Here is a 22,532-nt window from a genome sequence, read left to right on the forward strand (position 1 = left end):
CATGTGGATTGGAACCCCCTGGCTTCTCCTACATGTAGGAGCCAGAAGGGGGACATGCTGCTGCTCCCCAGCTGGAGCACTGGAGCGGGGCAAGCCCCAGACCCCACTCCTCAGCAGGAGCTCGAGGGCCAGTTTAAAGCAGCTGGCAGGGTGGGCTGTAGTTTGCCCACCCTGGAGTAGATGATCATGATGGTGCCTTCTGGACTTAAAGTCTATTAACTTATACTGCAATTTTGAGCGTGGCAAGCCAGGGTATAAATCTACAGTGCATCAGCCTGCTGCACAGACCCTGCTGCCGCACAGTAAGCATTATGTAATACAGAATATTTAATGAACAGTAGCAGGGTCCACAGCAGGAAGGTGTGTAGATTCACACCCCGGCTTGCCAGCACTAAATCACCATAAAGACCAGCTCTTAGTTGCACTGCAAATATGTCAGGCAGCCAGCCAGAAAACTGCCCTCTGAAGTGGTTTTATTTTTTTTAAACTCTTGTGGTGTAAGAACACTGACTTTACAGTCTGGAAGACTGGGGACAAGCCTTCTAAAGGGTAACACACACAAAAACAATGTATCTCTTTGTCCTCCTCTCCTAGCAAGAACCCAGAGGTTTATCTACTTGCTACTGCTTATGAGTGGATCTGGTCCTTTCACTTAAACTGAAAAGACTTATGCTTTTTGATCTACAGGTTTGAAGTACAATCCCTGCAGAAGATTCCTCCAGGATGCCCTTCCACAAGACTTCTTTGGTGAGGAAGGTAAAATACCTGCACTGCCTATCAGGGAGGGTCTGAGGTGTGAAGTCCCTACACATCACGTAGCAGTCCAGGGTCTGGACTTCCTCCAGGAAGAACAAACAGCAAGGATGTAGGTCTGTTTCCAGGGAAAGAAGAAGCATAATGTATATCATGAGAGAGCAGAGAAAGATTTGTATTTCAAAGGCATGATTCCTTCTGTAAAGTATATCGGAGATTTTGGCATTTTTTAAGAAAATATTGTGACTCAGTTTGCCTACCCACTTTTGCATTGTGGGCTACATAGACTTAAAGGGCTAACTCCTGTCCAGAGCTCTCCATGCAGGAGACCAGGAAGAGAGAGAGATCTGAATGAACTCTATCACCCAATGCTTCACCAGTCATACAACTGTAAAATATTGTCTTCCACCCAGCTGAGCAGACACTCTTGGCTTAGAATAAGGGAGGGGATGATCCTTGAGGAGGGAAAGCTAAAACAAAGGGCATTTGGTTCTGTTAAAAAGCAGCCCTGAGAAACTGTAAGAGGAGAGATGATGGCAGGGAGCCAGAAGCAGGGGCTGCAGGCATCTGGGCTCTCTTCCCAACCCAAGGCTGCATGGGCTAAGCAGAACCTCCTTAACTAAGCAAGGAGAAGCTAAAAGGTGAAGTAAGTTTCAGTGTATAGGCCTTTTTTGTGATTTTAACCCATATCTCTGACTACTGTGTTTCTGTTGACCATAAAATAATACTGTTTTACAAAGACAGAACTGTGTTGCTGTGTGCTTTTTTGTTTGTTTGTTTGTTACAAAGCTCCCAAGAAAGATGATTCCTGCAGTGAGCTACCCAAATTGACCCCTCTAACGGAACAATCTGAAACAGGGGTGCTGAAGCCTAGGAACCTGGTCTGAGAGTGGCAGTGTCGCAGGATTGTTCTGGAGTGAAGTGGAACCACAAAGTCTATCACTGGAAAGGATGCACTCACAAGAGTTTGCAGAAGGGTTTCAAAGCATACCATACTCTGAAATCCATGACACCTTCTTTGCACTGCTGCTGGGGTGGCACAGTTACATCTATTCTGGTACAGCTGTTACAATCTAGCTCTAGGTGTGCAACAGCATGCACACAATAGAACAAAAAAAAGTTAGGGAAGTTTTAAATTAAAAAAACAACACCCCAGAGAATGTCCCCACATCTTCAGCTTGTCATGCAAAGGGACGAAGTGAGACTGCAGGCATCCACAGGGCCTTTTTAACAACTTTGGCTCAAAATTTTCAATGAGGTAAGAGGACTATGCTTTCCAGAAGGGTCCTAGAGTTCAGCACCACTGGGGATGAGGGAGCATCCCACAAGTGGGACTATATACCAGTACCTCAAAAAAATAAATGTTTAAAAAAAACAGGAGAAAAGATACTATATTTTCTTGTATTTACTTACACTAGATAAACACAAGACATTCTAAAGGCATTTTTCTGGAATACATCAAGAGTTGCTATTTTGAACAACAGACTTACTTTTTGCCACTTTGTATGTTTATACTAACCCCTAGCTTTTCTTCCTCTCTCATCTTTTGAAGTTCATTCTCCATTATCTGTTTTTCTTCTGCTAGCAACTGATATTCATTTTGAATCTTCTGGTATTTCTAAATACAGACATATTATGTTAGTTACTTGCAAGAACAAGATATCCAGATTTTAGTTTACCTCTTATAATTAAGGCTGCGAGTTTGTCACGGAGGTCATGGAAGTCACAGAGATTGGGGTGCAAGAGGGAGTGAGGTCTCCAGGCGGCGCTTACTTCGGGGAGGGTCCCCAAAGCGGCGACATGGCCCCTCAACTCCTAGGCAGAGGCACAGCCAGGCGGCTCTGCATGCTGCCCCTGCCTGCAGGCATTGCCCCCACAACTCCCATTGGCCACGGTTCCCAGCCAATAGGAGCTGCGGAGACGGTGCTCAAGGCGGAGGCAACGTGCGGAGCCCCCCTGGCCACGTCTCCACCTAGGAGTTGAAGGAGGGACATGTCACCACTTCCAGGGAGCCACATGGAGCTGGGCAGGGAGCCTCCCAGCCCCATCAACACCCCACCCCAGCACCAGTGGGGTCCTCCCATGGAGCTGGGTAGAGAGCCTCCCAACCCTGCCAAAAAAAACCCACCAGCACCAGGGGGGTCCTGGGCTGCTTCCCCAGAGCACCCGCAGTGCCCCCAGACCACCCCCTCCTCCCAAGCACCTGCAGCACCCCCAGGCTGCCCTCCTGCCCCCCAAGCACCTGTGGCGCACGCACACACACACACATACACATACATCCCAAGCACCCAAGATTTAGGGGTAAAGAGTACAAGTCATGGACAGGTCACGAGCCCTGAACTTTTGTTTACCGCCCATGACCTGTCCATGTTCTTTTACTAAAAATACCTGTGACTAAAATGTAGCCTTACTTGTAGTTATCCCTGTTACATAAGAAAAAATTGAAATGTCTAAATGGAGAGGAAGAAATACTCCAGGGTTCAATCCTGGAAGGTGCTGGGTGCTCTTTGAAAATGGTGGAGGGTACTCGGTCCTAAAGCTTGCTAAAACTTGGAGATTTCAGTTCAGCAAAAGTTTTGGTATTTTTGAATTTTCTTTCATCCCAATTTGGAACCAAAGCAAATTTGCCAAAATTCCATGGAAAACTGGAGATCCCTGAATATTATTTCAGAAACATGAAAATATGGTGTTCCTGAAACAAAATGTGAAATTGACATTTTTGTCAGTTGCACAGCTTGCATGAAAATTGACAGGAATGCCTATATCACTTAGCTGCTCCAGCAGGAAGATTCCACCAGTGCTGGAGCTAGGGTTCTTGGGGCTGCTAGGCTCCCTTCTCCAGCTGGGGCTCAGGAAGGGGTAGGGGGAGGGCAGACAGATTCCCTGCTGCAGAGCAGTGAACCTATCAGCCCTGAGAGTCCCAGCTCCAGGCAGGTGTCCCAAGGCTGCTGCCAGGGTGTGAGTAGATGTCAATCCACAGAGTCCTGGCTCTAGCATGGGCTCTGGCTGATTCCCTGATATGGAGCCTAGCCACCCAAAAAGAGAAAGTTACTCACCTTGCAATAACTGAGGTTCTTCGAGATGTGTGTCCCTGTGGGTGCTCCACTCTATGTGAATGTGTAGCAGTACCCACTACGGTTGGTGGGACTTTGGAGATACAGCAGGGAGTACTGAAGATAGTACTGTATGACCTACTATTGTGTCTGCCGTGGTGTCTTGCATTAGAGCATAGTGTTTTGCAAACATGTGTTCAGATGACCATGTAGCCGCTTTGCAGATATCAGGAATGGGAACATTGTGTAAGAAGGCAATGGATGCCGACATGGCTCTAGTGGAATGAGTTCTAATGTCGTCGGGCGGTTGAAGATTCTTCGCATGGTAACAGGATCTGATGCAGTCAGAGATCCACTTGGATAGACGTTGTTTAGAGATAGCCGTGCCTTTTGATCTTTTGGCAATGGAAACGAAGAGTCGTGGAGACTTGCGAAATGGTTTAGTCCTGTCTAAATAAAAGTCAATTGCTCGCCTGACGTCGAGAGTATGCAGGGTTGCGTCCTGTGGAGTTTTGTGAGGTTTGGGGTAGAAAGTAGGTAAATATATAGGTTGGTTGAGGTGGAAGGTTGATACCACCTTAGGAAGAAATTTAGGATGTGGTCTCAAAGTGACTTTATCTTTGGAGAAGATTGTGTATGGGGGTGGGCCATCAGGGCACTCATTTCACCAACTCTCCTTGCTGATGTTATGGCAACTAGAAAAGCCACCTTCATGGACATATGGAGATCAGAGGAGGTAGCCAAGGGCTCAAATGGAGGTTTCATGAGAGCATGAAGAACGAGGTTAAGATTCCATGTAGCCACTGTTGAGTGAATTTCAGGGTAGAGATTTTGCAGGCCAGAGAGAAAGCATTTAATGGTGGGGTGTGTAAAGAGTGAGTACCCATCCAATAGTTCATGGACGGTGGTAAGCGCCGCCAGGTGCACTTTGATGGAGCTGAGCAAAAGTCCGTCCTGTTTTAGTTTCAGGAGGTAATCTAGAATGTTAGGAAGGGTCACGTTGTTGGGTGCTAAATGTTTATGTGAGCACCAAAGAGTGAAGCGCCTCCATTTCTGAAGGTAGGTTTTACGAGTGGAGTCTCTCCTACTGTGCAAGAGGACATATAGGACTTGCTCGGAACAGGCTAGTTCATGGGTTTGGAACCATGAAGGAACCAGGCTGTGAGGTGGAGCTTCTGGAGCTGGGGGTGAAGGACTTGTCCGTTGTCCCGGTAAAGGAGGTCTGGCCTGTTGGGGAGAGCCCATGGGTGACGGGAGGACATGCGGAGAAGGTAGGGGTACCACGTCTGTCTTGGCCAAGCCAAGGCAATAAGGATGACCTGGACCTTGTCGTCCGCGATCTTCCAAATAACCCTGTGTAGTAGAGGGATAGGTGGGAAGGCGTACAGGAGGTAGCTGTTCCATGGGATGAGGAGTGTATCCCCTAGGGATGCAGTCCCGAGTCCCGCCCTGGAGCAAAACGGGGGGCATTTTCGATTTCGGGTCATGGCAAAGAGATCTATTGATGGGGTGCCCAGTGGGAGAAAAGCTGTTGGAGTATTGCGGGGTGCAGTTCCCATTCGTGTTCTGTCGAGAAGTGCCTGCTGAGTGCATCGGCAGTAGTGTTGTGGCAGCCTGGTAGGTAGGAGGCGATGATCTGTATTCGATGTTGTATGTACCAATTCCATAGTCGAATGGCTTCCATGCAGAGGGAATGTGATCGGGCTCCCCCCTGTCTGTTTATGTAATACATACATGCTATGTTGTCTGTTAAAACTCGCAGGTATTTGTTCTTTATAAGGGGAAGAAAGTGAAGGCATGCTCTCCTCACTGCTCTGAGCTCTAGGAGATTTATATGTAGATGTGTCTTTGATGGAGACCACCAGCCTTGTGCCCTGTGTTCCCCTAGATGCACTCCCCAACCTATCAGGGAGGCGTCCGTGGTGAGCGTGAGCATTGGGGATCGTTGCTGGAAGGGAACCCCTGCGCAGAGGTTTTCTGGATTTGTCCACCATTGTAGGGAAGTTATAACATTGGGAGGAGGAGTTAGCAGCATCCCTAAGGGATGTCTGCTGGGTTTGAAACTGGAGTTGAGCCAGCCCTGGAGGCATCTCATATGTAGCCTGGCGTGTTGAACCACGAAGGTGGTAGCTGCCATGTGACCAAGGAGCTGTAGGCAGATTCTTGCTTGTGTCCTGGGACGAATAGAGAGCGTGTGTATGAGCTGTGTGATAGCGAGGAATCTGTTGTATGGGAGCGAGGCCCTGCTGTGGGTTGAGTTGAGATGAGCTCCAATGAACTCTATCTGTTGCGTGGGTATCAGTGTGGATTTTTGGATGTTTATTTGGAGGCCTAGGCTGTGAAAGAGGGAGATGGTGAGACGCGTGGCTTGAAGCGTGTCGCCATAGGAGTCGCCCTTGATAAGGCAATCGTCCAGGTAGGGGAGAAGTGTGACTCCGTGTTTGCGGAGGTGAGCCACAACGACGGCTAGGGTCTTGGAAAAAACTCTTGGAGCCGTGGAGAGTCCGAAAGGAAGAACTCTGTATTGGAAGTGATCCTGACCGATTGTGAATTGTAGGAAGTGTCTGTGAGCTGGATGAATTGATATGTAGAAGTAAGCATCTTGTAGGTTGAGGGCTGTGAACCAGTCCCCTTGATCCAATGCAGGTATTATTGTGCCCAGTGTGACCATCTTGAATCTTTGTGTCCTCACGAATTCGTTCAGTCGGCGTAGGTCTAGTATAGGCCTCCATCCTCTGGTCTTTTTCTGCGTTAGAAAGTAATGGGAGTAGAAACCTGTCCCCTGGTGTTGCATAGGCACAGGCTCCACTGCGCCTAGTTGCAGAAGGTGAGCCACTTCTGTGTGAAGTAATTGCTCGTGAGAAGGGTCCCTGAAGAGGGACGGGGAAGGGTAGGAGGGTAGGATATAAAAGGGATGGAGTAACCGGTCTGAACTATTTCGAGGACCCAGCGGTCCTGTGTGATCCGCTGCCGGCATGTTGGAAATACTGGAGGCAGTGGCCAAATGGACAAGTAAGTGGTGCAATCAAGGGGTGGTCGTGCAGACACTCAACCAATGCTTCAAAACTGTTGTTTATTGCCCAGTGGACGGAAGGTGGTGGCTTATTTTGATTTTGTCTGCGTTTGGGAGGTCTAGTACGATTCCTAGTTGTGTCGTATGGTCTGGATTGAGGGCGATAGTACTGATGTGTGCGTGGTCTTTGGTAGGGTTGGTAATGCTGTCTCCTGGGAAGAGATGGGTGAATGCCCAGGGTGCGCAATGTCGCTCTGGAATCCTTCATGGTGTGGAGGAGTTCATCAGTTTTTTGGGAGAAGAGCTTGTCCTTATCAAAGGGGAGATCCTCCACTTTAGTCTGGAGTTCTTTAGGAATGCCTGACGCAGAGAGCCATGAGGTTCTGCGCATAACCACAGCAGTCGCAGTGGTACGGGCTGCTGTGTCCGCCATGTCTAAAGACGCCTGTAAGGCCATTCTGGAGATCAGTTGTCCCTCACACAGGATTGATCTGAAGTCTGCTCTTCTGTCCTCTGGTATGTAGGAGGCAAATTTGAAAAGCTTATTGTAATTATCAAAATCATAGCTGGCGAGGAGAGCAGAATAGTTAGCAATCCTGAACTGTACTGTAGATGATGTATAAACTTTGCGGCCCAGGACATCAAGGCATCTAAGGTCTTTGTCTTGCGGGGTGGGTCTATATTGTGACTGTTTGGTCCTCTGTGCAACTGCATCGATGACAAGAGAGTTCGGTGATGGATGAGAAAATAGGAAGTCTGCGTCCTTTGCAGGAACGTAGTATTTACGTTCGGCCTTCTTGCAAGTTGGTACCAGAGAAGCTGGGGTTTGCCAGAGAGTGTCAGCTGGCTCCATGAGTGCTTCATTTATAGGGAGCGCGATTTTCGAGGGCGCAGACGGTTGAAGGATTTTAAGGAGTTTGTGTTGCTTCTCCTGAACCTCTTCCAAGGGAATATCCTGGCTGAGCGCAACCCTCCTAAAAAGTTCTTGGAACGGTTTGCAGTCGTCCACGGTCTGTGGAGGTGAAGGCAGGATGGCTTCATCTGAGGCTGATGGAGAGTTAGGGTTAGGCGAGTCAGGATATGGTGCGTAGCTCCCCAGCTCAGGAGGGGGCTCAGGCACCCTAGAAGTGGATGGAGCAGGAGATTGAGGTACCGAAAGAAGATGATTGGTAGGAGGATTCTGCCACGGGTACCACTGAGGCCAAGGCATGGGGTAGGAGAACCCAGGCATCACCCACGGGGGGGCAACGTAGGGAAACTGAGGCTGCTGGGCTTGAGCCATGACCTGAGGTGGTAAAGGTGCCTGTGGAGGAGAAGCAGGAGGGGAGAACTCCTCTTGCTGCTGTAGCTCACGGTCACCGTCGGTGAAAGCCAGTTCAGGTGGAGAAAGTGGCAGGTCAAGAAAGGAGTCCTCTGTATCTAGGAGCGGAGAGTGAGGCTCAGGTGGCACTAAAGGTCACTTTGAGTGAGCAGCTGTTGTTCCTGGTCTCTAGGCTGAGCTAAGCCTGCTCTCTGCTCTAGCTCTTTACTAGGAGAGAGTGACAGAGAGTGTCCTGTTGTATTGGGCTTGGAGGTGCCCTGCAGGGGGTCTGCTACTAGTGCGCGGGTAGCAGAGTGGCTGGGTGCCGACGCTCTTCTCGGTGCCGAGGCTGATCTCACTGTCGGCATCGCAGCTATTTTTGTTGCTAAGGCAGAGCGCGCTGGCGGGATCGCGGCCGCTTTTAGCGCTGAAACTGACCAGGCTGAGAGTAGCGCGGCTGTTCTGGGTGTCGGTGCCGCGGCCATTGCTGGTGCCGAGGCGGTACGTGGTGCCTGTGCTGTAGCCTGTCTCGGTGCCGAAGAGGAGCGAGGTGTCCGCGCTGCAGTCGTTTGCGGCGCTGAGGGGACCGAATGAACAAGTACCTTCCCAGCGCGGGAGGTCTGGTCCCTGCCTCTCAGCTCTGTCAGAGCAGTAGCTGAGGCATCAGAAGAGGCTGAAGCAGCTGTATTTCGTGCTGTCAGCACAGGGGGTAGGGATCTCGCCGGAGACCCCTTACCCTTGTTAGAGTCTCGTTTGTGAGACTTTTGCGCTTCGTGCCTCCGCTCCAGGGAGGGTGAAGCGACGCTCCCCACCGGTTCTGATCTGGCTGGGGAGCGTGTGGGAGCGGGTTCCACTTTTACCGTCTCCAACAGTGGCTGCAGGGATTTCTCCATCATAATGATCTTGAGGCGCAGATCCCTGTCATGACGAGCTCTTGATTTGAGGCTCGCACGGTGTTGGCACTTCGCGGGGATGTGGGTGTCCCCGAGGCACTTCACACACTGAGAGTGGCCGTCTGACCGTGGCATGGAGTCCTGACAGGAGATGCATCTTTTGAAACCCGAAGCTCCTGGCATTATGAGTTAGAGATGGGCGAGGAAAGTGTCTCAATGGGAGACAAGCCTGAGGGGTTTTGTTTGTTTGTTTGTTTTTAAACTAAGTAACTAACTATGTAACTATACTAAAGGAAGGGAAACAATTGGGAAGTAATTAATAATTATTTCTATGTTTCCTATAGAGATCAGGGAAGAGAAAGCAGCACTGCCCGGAGTCCCGTCTTCAGCCGAGGATGGTTGAGAAGGAACTGAGGAGGGTCTGGGGCACACGCACTCAGGAAGATTCCAACTAGACGAGAGATACCATCTGGGTGCGTGCGCCCCAACCAGGCACTGCTACCGAAAATCTCCGATCGACAGCGCCGAAATGCACCGTCACCTAGAGTGAAGCACCCACAGGGACAGCACTCGAAGAAGAAGTCCTGGCTCCAGCCAGGGCTGTTGCCAATGGATCAGGGAGCCTGCCCGCCCCCACAAACCCTGGCTCCAGCTTGTTGTCCATGGACTGATAGGCACCCTGCCACAGTGCAAGTTTCCAGTGGAAAGTTGCCTGTGTTTCAGTGAAATTTTCATTGAATCTGTAACGGTGAAACATTTCACTATAAGGAATCAGTGTTTCCCAATAAAACTATGTTTTGTTGGAAAAGTTCTGACCAGCTCTACTCAGCACTAAGGGAAATGTTCAGCACTGTGCAAGTTCAAGCCCTTAATTTTTCCCAGACTATTTATTTGAAGTCTTCTATTTCTTGGATTTGTGAATTTATTAAGTTTAAATTTAGGGTTTTTTCCCCCTTACAGTGGAAGCAAAATAGTTCTGGATTAAATTAGTCCTCTTGGTTTAATAGTAGGGATGTAAATATCGTTTAAAAAGTTAACCGTTTAAACGATTAACAAAAATTAATTTAAATAGTTAACCGATTAAAGGGCCAGCTGGCCGGCGTGGCTGCAACTGGGGCTGGGGCCGATCCAGCTGGCCGGCATTGCTGGAGCCTATCTGGCCGGCCAGCACAGCTGGGGCCGATCCAGCCGATCGACGTGGCTGGGGCCTGGGCTGATCTGGCCGGACAATGTGGCTGGGGCTGCTCTGGCTGGTGCAGGGCTGCTAGGATCAGCTGGCCGGCCGGCTGGCTGGTCGGCTGGCCCTGGGGTTAACGATTAACACAGGTTAATCGGTAAGACTAATGCTTAACTAATGGTTAACATTTTACATCCCTATTTTATAGTATATTCCTGAAAGTGTAAGTGTTACTGCAAGAGAAATGGACTCAGACTATCTGATATAGCTGGGTATATGTGACTTTTCTGGACTTTATTTTGACTCTTTAAAAACCTTTTCCCTTTGCTGAAGTAATGAGGATAAACAGTAATAATTTAATCACTGTCTTCCATAAAACAATGGGTTTTCCATCAAACTATGCTCTAGGAAAATCACAATTTTAACTTTAAAATACAGCATACTTACACCTTCTAGGACATCTTGTTCATTTGAAATTCTGAAAAATAAAGCACAACATCCTTCTGATTTATATTTTCCATCAATAATTCTTATTTGAAGCCAAGCTGCATGGAATCCAAACCATTATATAATGACATATCATGAAATACTGAGTCATCTTTGGTTTAAATGAACAAAATGTAGTATAGTATTTGTGGTTAGAGATCGTTTCGTGTTTTTAAACCCAGGGTGAATAATGGATTTTAAAACAATATCACTATATCCCCATATCTCTTGTACATAAAGAGTTTCTGTATTTCTTTGAGTTTCCATTGTAAATTATAGATATTTTTCTATCCCTTTACTTTAGAATACAATGAGAGTAGTGCCTTCTCTGATGTCATTAGATATGAGAAGATTACTCATCTTGTGAATAATGTGTGAGGTTCTTTGAGATATGTGTCCCTGAGAGTGCTCCAATTAGGTATCGGGGCATCCCGGTGCCGTCAATCAGAGATTTTCAGTAGCAGTGCCTAGTCAGGACACATGTGCGCAGTAGCTGTCTCACAGTGCCGTTGGCACTTCATCTTGCGCTCATGCGGCCCAACCCCCTTGGTTCCTTCTCTACCATAGAGTCCTTCCTGCAAACTCCAAAATAGAGGAGAGGAGGCTGGGTAGAGGAGCACCCACAGGGACACAAATCTGGAAGAACCTCAGTTACTGCACAAGGTGAGTAACCTTCTCTTCTTCTTTGAGTGCTGTCTCTGTTGGTGCTCCACGTCAAGTGACTGTACAGTAGTGCCCCATTATGGAAGAATGGGTTTTGGAGTTGTCTACACAGTTGAGGCTAATACCGTAAGGCTAAGGATTGCATCAGCCTCTGAGCTCTGTTATTGTGTAGTGGTTTGTGAAAGTGTATACAGAAGCACAGGTGGCAGCATGGCATTGTTCTCTGATTGGAACATTATGTAAAAATGCTGTCGAGGTTTAAAGTGATCACATTGAATGGGTTCTGATCCCTGTCTATATTTTGATGTTGGTAACATAAATGGATGCATTTCGAGATCCATTTCAATAATCTTTGTTTCGAAATTGCTGCGCCCTTCGATCATTTAATGGTGGAAATGAAGAGTCTCAGTGACTTTTGGTAAGGTTTCATTCTATCTAGGTAGAATGCAAGTTCTCTTCTAACATCAGATTTATGCAAGGTAGTCTCCTGTGTAGACCCGTGCGGCTTAGGATGAAACACGGGTAGGTGGATGAGTTGATTAAGATGGAATGATAAAGGTACCATCAGTACGAATTTTGGATGTGGTTGCATAGTCACTTTGTCTTTGAAGAATATGGTGTATTAAGAATATGAGGGCCCCTATTTCACCTACTCTTTGTGCTGAAGAGATCACAACCAGGAATGCTACCTTCATTGATAAATGGAGTAAAGAACAGGTAGCAAGTAGTTTGAAAGGGGCTCTGCTAAGGCCTCTGAGGACCAGATTTACACATGCTGGTGTAGGCTTGCGAACTTCAGGATACATATTCTGAATGCCTGGAGGAAGTGTTTCATAATCAGGTGAGTGAAGGATGAAACGCCATCTATCTAGTGATTGAAAGCGATTATGGCTGTGAGGTGTACCCTAAGGGAACAAATGCATAGACTGATTGTTTCAATTGTAACATACTCCAAAATCGAATGAATAGGTGCTGTAAGTGCAAGTATGTGATTGTTGTGACACCTCATGTAGAACTTCTTCCATTTTTGGAGGTAAGTGGTACGCGCGTTAATTTCCTGCTGTTTGGAAACACCTTTTTAACCTGTTCTGAACAGGTTAGTTCATCATGATAGAGCCAAGGAGGAGCCACACCTTCAGGTGGAGTTTTCCCAGATTTGGATGAAGAATTTGACCCCCGTCTTGAAAGAGGCGATCCCGATACAGAGGAAGAGTGTATGGGGCACAGAATGCCAAGTGGTTCAGGTATGAACACCATGTCTGTCAGGGCCATGTCAGAGCTATTAGTATGACCATGGCTCTGTTGTTCCGTATCTCGTGTATCACTCTGGATATTAATGGTATTGGTGGAAACATGTACAGGAGGGGCGAGTTCCATCAGATGAGAAAGGCATCCCCTAGGTTATCGTGGTCCTAGTCCTGCTCGCAAGCAAAACCTTGGATATTTGTGGTTTTGTGATGTTGCGAACAGATCAATGTGTGGCGACCCCCACATGCGGAATATGTGTTGTGTGATGTTGTTATTCAGTTCCCATTAGTGTTCTTGGGGAAACGGTTTGCTCAATTTGTCTGCTATCGTGTTCTGTTGGCCCAGGAGGTACAACTCAGTAATGGTAATATTGTAGATAATGCATCAGTTCCATAATTTTATGGCTTCTGTGCATAGGGAATGAAATTGAGCTCTTCCCTGCCTGTTTTTGTAGAACATACAAGCTATGTTTTCTGTCATTATTCTTACTGATTTGTTTCTTATCATTGGTAGGAAATATTGGCACGTGTATCAAACTGCTCATAATTCAAGTAGATTGATGTGTAATAGTGTCTCTACAGAAGACCATTTTCCATGGATTGTGTGTTGATCCAAACGTGGCCCCATCCGATCAGTGAGGCATCTGTAGTGATCAGGTGGATGTTGGGTCTTGTGTACTCAATGCTTTTTTTGCCTCTGTCTTCACAGACAAGGTCAGCTCCCAGACAGCTGCACTCTGCAGCACGGTATGGAGAGGAGGTGACCAGCTCTCTGTGGAGAAAGAAGTAGTTCGGGACTATTTAGGAAAGCTGGACGAGCACAAGTCCATGGGGCCGGATGCGGTGCATCCGAGGGTGCTAAAGGAGTTGGCCGATGAGATTGCAGAGCCATTGGCCATTATCTTTGAAAAATCATGGTGATCGGGGGAGGTCCTGGACGACTGGAAAAAAGCTAATGTAGTGCCCATCTTTAAAAAAGGGAAGAAGGAAGATCCAGGGAACTACAGGCCAGTCAGTCTCACCTCAGTCCCTGGAAAAATCATGGAACAGGTCCTCAAGGAATCAATCCTGAACCACTTAAAGGAGGGGAAAGTGATCAGGAACAGTCAGCATGGATTCACCAAGGGCAAGTCATGCCTGACTAACCTAATTGCCTTCTATGATGAGATAACCGGCTCTGTGGATGAGGGGAAAGCAGTGGATGTGCTATTTCTGGACTTTAGCAAAGCTTTTGATACAGTCTCCCACAGTATTCTTGCCAGCAAGTTAAAGAAGTATGGGCTGGATGAATGGACGGGAAGGTGGATAGAAAACTGGCTAGATGGTCGGGCTCAACGGGTAGCGATCAATGGTTCCATGTCTAGTTGGCAGCCGGTATCAAGTGGAGTGCCCCAAGGGTCGGTGCTGGGGCCGGTTTTATTCAATATCTTCATTAACGATCTGGAGGATGGTGTGGACTGCACCCTTAGCAAGTTTGCAGATGACACTAAACTGGGAGGAGTGGTTGATACGCTGGAGGGTAGGGATAGGATACAGAGGGACCTAGACAAATTAGAGGATTGGGCCAAAAGAAATATGATGAGGTTCAACAAGGACAAGTGCAGAGTCCTGCACTTAGGACGGAAGAATCCCATGCACTGTTACAGACTAGGGACCGAATGGCTGGGCAGCAGTTCTGCAGAAAAGGACCTAGGGGTTACGGTGGATGAAAAGCTGAATATGAGTCAACAGTGTGCCCTTGTTGCCAAGAAGGCTAATGGCATTTTGGGTTGTATAAGTAGGGGCATTTCCAGCAGATCGAGGGATGTGATCATTCCCCTCTACTCAGCACTGGTGAGGCCTCATTTGGAGTACTGTGTCCAGTTTTGGGCCCCACACTACAAGAAGGATGTGGATAAATTGGAGAGAGTCCAGCGGAGGGCAACAAAAATGATTAGGGGGCTGGAGCACATGACTTATGAGGAAAGGCTGAGGGAACTGGGCTTGTTTAGTCTGCAGAAGAGAAGAATGAGGGGGAATTTGATAGCTGCTTTCAACTACCTGAAAGGGGGTTCCAAAGAGGATGGATCTAGACTGTTCTCAGTGGTAGAAGATGACAGAACAAGGAGTAATGGTCTCAAGTTGCAGAGGGGGAGGTTTAGGTTGGACATTAGGAAAAACTTTTTCACTAGTAGGGTGGTGAAGAACTGGAATGGGTTACCTAGGGAAGTAGTGGAATCTCTTTCCTTAGAGGTTTTTAAGGTCAGGCTTGACAAAGCCCTGGCTGGGACGATTTAGTTGGGTTTGGTCCTGCTTTGAGCAGGGGGTTGGACTAGATGACCTCCTGAGGTCCCTTCCAACCCTGAGATTCTATGATTCTATGAAACAGAATCCCTGCGCACACATAGCATGAGTTTCTCCACCAATGTAATGATTGCAGGACTTTTGGTGGTATTGTCAGGATTTTGTTTAGGGTGTGCTTGAATGGCATGTAATACTGTACTTAGTCATCCCTGGAGACAGCGCACGTGCAGTTGTGCATGTAGGCTGCCATGTGTCCTAATAGTTGTAGGCAGGTGCATGCAAAGACCCTTGGGCTGTTTGTGACTACCGATATGAGAGTGGTTATTGTGAAGAATCTGGTCATTGTTAGTGAAGCTTTGGCTTCTATTGAGTCTAGGTAAGCTCTAATAAATTCTAGTTATTGAACCAGAACTAGAGTAGATTTCTTCTCATTTATTTGTAACCCTAGGGTATGGAAAAGTGTCAGAGTTAAGGATACTATTTTTTCATGGAGGTTGCAGAAGTCACAGAATCTGTCACTTCCTGCAACCTCCATGAATTCAGCCCTGTCAGCTGGAAGCTGAAGGGTCCCCCCACCACCTGCTGCAGTGGAGGGACCCTGCAGCTCCCCATGGCCATGGGTGCCGGGGGCCCCCTGGAGTGCTCCCTGCCACCACAGGTGATGGGGCCACAGCTCCTGGCTGCAGTGGGGGCCCCCTCCCTGCAGATCCCAGCTGATGCAGGTGGCAGGGGGCCCTCAGAGCTCCCAGTTGCCACGGGGGGTGGGGACCTGGGAGCTACGAGCCGTCACAGGCGGCAGGGTTGCCCCAGAGCTCTGAGCCACCGAGGTCATCGGGGGCCCCGGACTTCTGAGCTGCCATGGGCACCGGAGGTCCTTCAAAGCTCTTGGCCACCACAGGTGGCAGGGTACCCCAGATTTCAGAGCCAGGGAACCCTGGAGCTCCAAGCCCGCACAGGCAGTTGGGGCCACCAGAGTTTGGAGCAGTCCCCGCAGCTGCCCAACCTCTGCAGGCAGTGTGGGACCCCACAGCTGGGCTCTCCGTTTTTGTCAGGGATATTATTAGTAAAAGTCAGGGACAGGTCATGGGCTTCCATGAATTTTAATTTATTGCCCATGACTTGTCTGTGACTTTTACTAAAAATATCCATGATAAAATCATAGCCTTAGTTATAGTCCTCTGTGTGAAGTTTATTGTTTCCGCTTGAGTGCGACCCTTCAGTAGACAATCGTCCAAGAATGGGAATATCATTATTCCCTGTCTGCGCAGGGATGCTACTATTATTGCCAATGTTTTGGTAAAGACTCTTTGAGCCATCAAGAGTCCAAATGGTAACACCCTATATTGGAAGAGGTCTCTCCCTACTGTGAACCATAGGAATCGTCTGTGTGTGGGGTGTATAGTGATATGAAAATATGCATCTTGTAGGTCAAGGGCTGAAAAGCAGTCCCCTTCTTCCAGCACTCAAATTATTGACGTCAACAGGACCATTCTGAATTTGTGGGTACTAACAAATTTTTTTAGTATTCTGAGATCTAAAATGTGTCTCCATCCTCTGTTTTTCTTTTGTGTCAAGAAGTAATGGGAGTAGAATCCCTTCCCATGGTGGTGTACTGGAACATGTTCCATGGCACCTAGATGTACAAAATGGTTTACTTCATGTCATAGAAGATGCTTGTGAGAGGGTACCTGAAGAGAGATGGGGCAGGGGGATGGGTAGGTGGGGTGGAAGTGAATGGGATGGTATAGCCCAATCTTATTATCTCCAGTACCCAGCGAATGCCCATGCTGGGTAGAATGGCCATAATCAATGATCAAACATCTGGATATTTTGTAAATGTTGTGCTGGATGTCAAGGAAGGTTGGTCAGACCCTCAACCAAAGCTTCAAAACTGCATCTTGGTGGATGGTGCCTGTGACACTGTTGATTGAGACTGAGGTGATCAACGTCTCTGGGACCGGTGTCAAGGTCTCGAGTTTGTTCGAAGGTCTCTGTGGGCGCTGTGCTGTGTTGTCTCATTTACGAAGGTATGGTTGATACCTCCTACTTCTGTTGCGGGTGTATAGATGCCGAGAGTTCGGAGTGTCACTTGAGAGTCCTTCATTGAGTGTAGGACTTCGTCCATCTTAATTGAGAATAATTTTCTCTGTCAAAGGGGAGGTCCTCAACTTTAGTCTGGAGGTCCCTTTAATTCCAGAGGATTGTAACCACAAGGACCTCCACATAACTATAGCTTTAGCCATCATATAAGCAGCCGTGTCCATGACATCAAGAGATGCTTGTAACATTGTCCTTGCTACAAGTTGTCCTTCAGTCAGGATAGTTTGGAATTGCTCCCTTTTGTCTTCTGGGATGTTTGTGAGGAATTCGTTGAGTTTCTGGTAATTGTCATGGTCGTACTTTGCAAGTACGGCAGTATAGTTGGCTATGCGAAACTGGAGGATTGCTCATTAATAGACTTTCCAACCAAACAAATCCAGTCTCTTAGGGCTCGTCTACACTGGCAATTTGTGGTGCTGCAACTTTCTCACTCAGAGGTGTGAAAAAACACCCACCTGAGCGCAGCAAGTTTCAGCCCTTTAAAGTACCAGTGTAGACAGTGCACCAGCGCTGGGAGCCATGCCCCTCGTGGAGGTGGCAATCACACAAGGCATGTTAAAGCGCTGCCATTGTAGACTAGCCCTTAGAGTCTTTGTCATGTGGTGTGTTTTTATACTGGGGTTGTTTCCCTCATTTTTCACTGCATCCACTACCAAGAAGTTTGGTGGTGGATGCTAGAAGAGGAAGTCCATGCCTTTATTGGGCACATAATATTTTCTATCAGCTCTTTTGCATGTTGGAGGTATGGTGGCTGGTGTTTGCCATACTGCTTCTGCCAGCTCCATCATGGCATCATTTACTGGCAGTGCTATCTTTGTCATGGAAGCGGGACGTAGGATTTTCAAGAGCTTATGCTGGTTTTCAGCCACCTCTTAGAGAGGGATATTCTGGCTTTGTGATACTTGTTTGAATAAGTCTTGGAATTGTTTTGAATCATCTGCAATGGTGGGCGGAGGGGGCATTACCGCCTCATCCAGAAATGAAGATGAGTTGTGGGCTGGTGAGAAGTCGTGAGTATTGGAATCATCCAATTCCTCCACGGAATTCTCAGGTGCCTCCAAGGGCTCTGTTGTTGTCGCAGCAGGAGGGCGTATCTGTCACCTTTGCGAGGTGTGAGGTCTGTGGATCTGAGACCTGTAGACCACCATGGGTCCCAATGTGCCCATTGCATTGGTACTGGCATGGGGGGCACATCCATGGATTATCTAGCCATGGGGGTATGTCTCTGTTAAGACTGTCCCTGTCACTCACATGCAACCTCAGTGGCTCAGTGCCTGCTGGGGAGGAATGCCCGGAGTAGAAGACTGCCTTCTCCATCGCTGGAAAACTGTGGTGCAGTCAGTGAATCTGGCTGTTCTGGTGCTGTCATACCGGGGAACCATCGGTGACAAGTATAGGAGTACCTGGAGTGGAAGATACTGTCATGTCTGTTGGTTAAGTGAAGGTGCACGGTGCTGCAGGCGCCGGTGCTGTACTTTTCTGTGCCGACACCTGGGAGGTCAGTCCAGGCGGTGCCACTCTTTTGTGTGCAGCCTTGTTCGGTGCTGGTGGTGCTGTTTTAGGTCGTTCGGGCAACGGTTCCATAGTAGTTGGTACTAGTGGAGGTGGCATTGTAATCCGATGCTTTTGGCACTATGTCCTTCCTGGGAGTATTCCGTGCCCTGGAGAAGGAGGCTGGTTTGTGTCTATTACTTGACTCCTTGTCTCTGCCGGCAGAAGTCACAGAACGGATGGTGCTGGATGTGCCTGGAGCATTGAATGTGCTCACCCTGCTGGCCGTCAACACCAAGGTGTGTTCTTAGTTCAGGCTTGCAGCAGTGTGGAGTAAACTGCAGGTTTAGATTAAGTCTCTGGAGAGCATCCCCACTGGGATGGGTCCTTCAGTCCAGCAGGATTGAAGACCAGATGGACAGGTGTAAGAATCCCTTTGTCTTCACTGTGATTTTTTAGCAAAAAATGGAGCCTTGAGTCACATGCCAGTCCCTGCATACTTTGCTGAGTCACAAGGCGTGTCTGCCTTCTCTCCATGGGTCCATTAATGGGCCATCAAACAGGCTAGGCAGAGCTAACACCAGCTTGCACAAACTTGAAATATTGGCAGCATAGAGCCAACATTCATAACTTCAACTAAAATGATACAGACATACAGACAGCATAATTATAACTTCTATATGGTCCCCATTTATATCAATAACGTCACACAAGGGTAGCGATCTCACCAAAGACCATTTTCTCTTTAATGGTTCTCCATGTGCTGCAGATGTCTCCCTCTTCCTGGATTTTCTGGAGAAAAGGGTACTCACTCTGTCCAGGGAGGAAGTGCCTGGAGAATTCCACAGTGGGGTTTTTCCAGAGTCAGAGGTAGCATTAGGGATTTCTCCTTAAGAATCATTTTGAGTTGGAAATCTCTATCCCTTCTCACTCTGGCTTTAAGGTTGCTGCAGCGGGCATATTTTTGAGGTACATGTATCTCCCCTAAGTAACGGACACTGTGAGCGCCCATCGGAGACAGGCATAGTGTCCTTGTGCGAAGTGCATCTTTTAAAACCAGGAGAGCCCAGCATTTTCGTTTTCTATCTCTCTCTTTTTTTTTTGAAGTGGTTCAACGAAAGAGGAAAAACTGAGGGGTTTATTCCCAAGATTTTGTTTCTGTCTGTTTTTTGTTTTAGAGAAAAGTCTAATTAATTAAAAATGGAAACCTAAGACTAACATTGAACAGTCTAAGTACTAATAACTAAAACTTAACAAACAACTATTTCTAACTCTTTTCTAGGTTTTTTCGACAATGCTGTTGGAGCTCTGTCTGCAGCCACGGATGGCTGAGAAGGAACTGATGGGGTCAGATCGCACGAGCACTAGATGAAGCGCCAATGGCACTGTGAGATGGCTACTGTCAGAATAATTTTTAACTGGGATTAACTCATTCTTTCTGCTAGATTTTAAAAATTGAGAATGCCGCTCTTTTAAACTTAAAAGTTTGAACAATTGAACTTGACATTAATTGAACAGCATATTCAACAGCACATAACCAAGTGAAAGATACAATAATGTTTGCAAGTAGCAAACACAATAGTTAAGGTAGTTTAAATTGATTTCCTATACTCAATTTTCTGAAAATATTCTCCTTCCAGACTGATGTCTGAGCATGCAAACACAGTTTAGTATACATGTACTTTTAAAAACAGGTCAAACAGAAGCCAGGTTTTGTCCACTTGCTGAGTCTTTATCTGGACTGCCCACACCTTTAGAACCCCTTATTCTATTACAACTCACCTCTCCCAATACTGTTTTCTAAAATGAAATGGGATCGTTAGATCATTTATTGTTCATTTACATTCCTCTACTTTAAGAATCCACACCTCAGAACACATTCCAGGTCATATTTTTGAAACAACTTGGTTTTGTAAGTACAGAAGCCAAATACTCCCACTCTCATTCCAGGGCTTTCTATGCCCAGAAATAAGCAGGAAATAAGGTTTTATTCAAGATACCCTGGAGGAGTGAACTCCCAAGGAATAATACAATAGGCTTGAAAGTCTAATATAGACTGAATACAGTCTCAAGCCCTACAATACAGTTCAACCCCAGTCCTTTAGACCAAGGTCCTCTTGGCTTGGAGTGCAGGCTAAATACATTTCTCACTGGAGGCAAGGGCCCTTCCCAAAACCCCAGTACTGCCTATATAAAAGCCTGCTTTCCTAACCAGGCCCAGCTGTTAATTACTCACTATAGGAGTGACAACTTGTTACATTCCCTTTCAGATAAGATTAAAGTAAACTTGAATTAAAGCTTATAAAAAAATAATTTATAATTTTTTCAGTCAAAAGGGGACAATTTTTTCAGTGTCCCTTTTTCTAACCAGTTCTATCCATAACCTCCTTCTCTCCTTAAAGGGGAACAGGGTTCATGAATTCACCATCACCTTTTAAATACAGTTTTTCCAAATGACTTAAAACTCTAACCTCCTGTTGTCCTATGACCCTATCTTATTTCCAAAATCTGATATTTCACTCTCTTTGCTCAGCAAGATATTAGTAATATTAAGTGGTACAATATTGACAAAGTTGTAATGCTTATTAGATTGAAATATGCTAGAGGGCAAGTAGGAGACCACAAATAATGGGGTTATTAGGTGTTGTTATAAGGAAAGGCCTGTTTTATAAGTGTGAGGACTAGTGTGAATGGCTTATGCTTGATTTTAAAATGAACCAAACAAGGTCCAAGGGATTAACCCGGCACTCTCAAGTTGAGAGTCAGACACTTGACTGCAGAAGAACAGGTACACTACATAATTACAGAAGTAATTAGGAAATAAGGGGGACTTCAGCAATATTGTAACTTAGCAATTAGACTGCACTGACTTATAAGATTGATTAAGAAACTGATTGATGCAAATTGCTTCAGTCATGATCAGAAGCAAAGTTATGGACATCCAGAATTTCCACAAATTGATAATGGGCAGGTACAAATCTTATTCTGGTCATGGATAATGGACAAGAAGTTATTCATCTTGTGCAGCAACGTTGGTTCTTTGAGATTGTGTCCCTATGGGTGATCCACTCTAGGTGTGCTTGTCCCTGCACTGCTGATCAGAGAACTTTGGTAGCTGTGTCCATTAGGCCCGCATATGTGCTGTCTCTCCTTGTGCCCCTCACAAAGCTAAGCAGCGCATGCAGACTAACCCACTTCAGTTCCTTCTCTACCGCAGAGTCATTGACAAGAATTCTGAAGTACAGGGAAGGAAGGTGGATTGTGGAGCACATATAGGGACACACATGTTGAAGAACTATCGTTAGTTCTTTGAGCAGGGGGTTGGACTAGATGACTCCTGAGGTCCCTTCCAACCCTGAGATTCTATGATTAGTGCACGAGGTGAGTGTAGTGGGGCAGTTGCCCCACTTTGGCAGACAAAGGGTTAATAGCAGCCCTTGGCGCGGCTGTGCAGAACCCAGCCAATCAGAGAAGGCTTAGAAGCAACTAATGAGGGCCAGGCTGGGCCCTATATAAAGGCTGCAAAGCAGAAGAGACAAGGGTCTCTCCCTGACAAGCAAGGGAAGAGGACTGGCTCCCAGGAATAGCACCTTAAATAGAGCAGTGCTGGGCAGGGGAAGCAAAGGAAAAGCTCCAGCCTGATACCTGCCAGTCTGAGACCCCTGAAAGAAAGGGCCAAGAAGGTGCAAGGACCAAAAGGAAGTGGCCCAGGGAGCATGAGCAGTAGAGGGTCAGGACCCAGAATAGTGGGTGGGCCTGGGTCCACCCTCCCCCCATACACTGCACCTGGCCATGGAGGAGTGTGGCCCGATACAGACTTTGGGGCTGCAGTTGGTCACAAGGGCAGGTGCAGACTGAGGACTGCTGACACCCCCGGAAGGGGGTAGAACAGAGCAGAAGCACAGCTGGACAGCTGTCTCCAGAAGAGGACGCCACAAGCCAGGGAGCAACACGGGTCTCGGACACACAGCAGAACAGACAACAGGTAAGACACCACCTGAAGAAAGTGCACCACAGCTGGACAGAACTAATTCCCAGAGCAACTAGTGGGAGGCACCGCAGTAGTGAGTCTC

The 22,532-nt window shown here is 47.2% G+C and overlaps 1 protein-coding gene across 22 annotated transcripts in view; it reads right to left on the reverse strand.

The window, feature by feature from the left end:
* Positions 1 to 22,532, reverse strand: part of CCDC7 (coiled-coil domain containing 7) — a 334,724-nt gene that overhangs the window by 245,179 nt on the left and 67,013 nt on the right. For all 22 annotated transcript variants that reach the window (XM_039527959.1, XM_039527957.1, XM_039527971.1 and 19 more), the window contains 2 exons: positions 10,637 to 10,667; positions 2,273 to 2,371 (listed from right to left, as the gene is read on the reverse strand). In XM_039527959.1, the coding sequence (XP_039383893.1) occupies positions 2,273 to 2,371; positions 10,637 to 10,667 (130 nt within the window). The remainder of the gene's footprint in view (positions 1 to 2,272; positions 2,372 to 10,636; positions 10,668 to 22,532) is intronic.

This window comes from Mauremys reevesii, linkage group 2 (assembly GCF_016161935.1).
Source record: "Mauremys reevesii isolate NIE-2019 linkage group 2, ASM1616193v1, whole genome shotgun sequence".
Taxonomy (NCBI): Eukaryota; Metazoa; Chordata; order Testudines; family Geoemydidae; genus Mauremys; species Mauremys reevesii.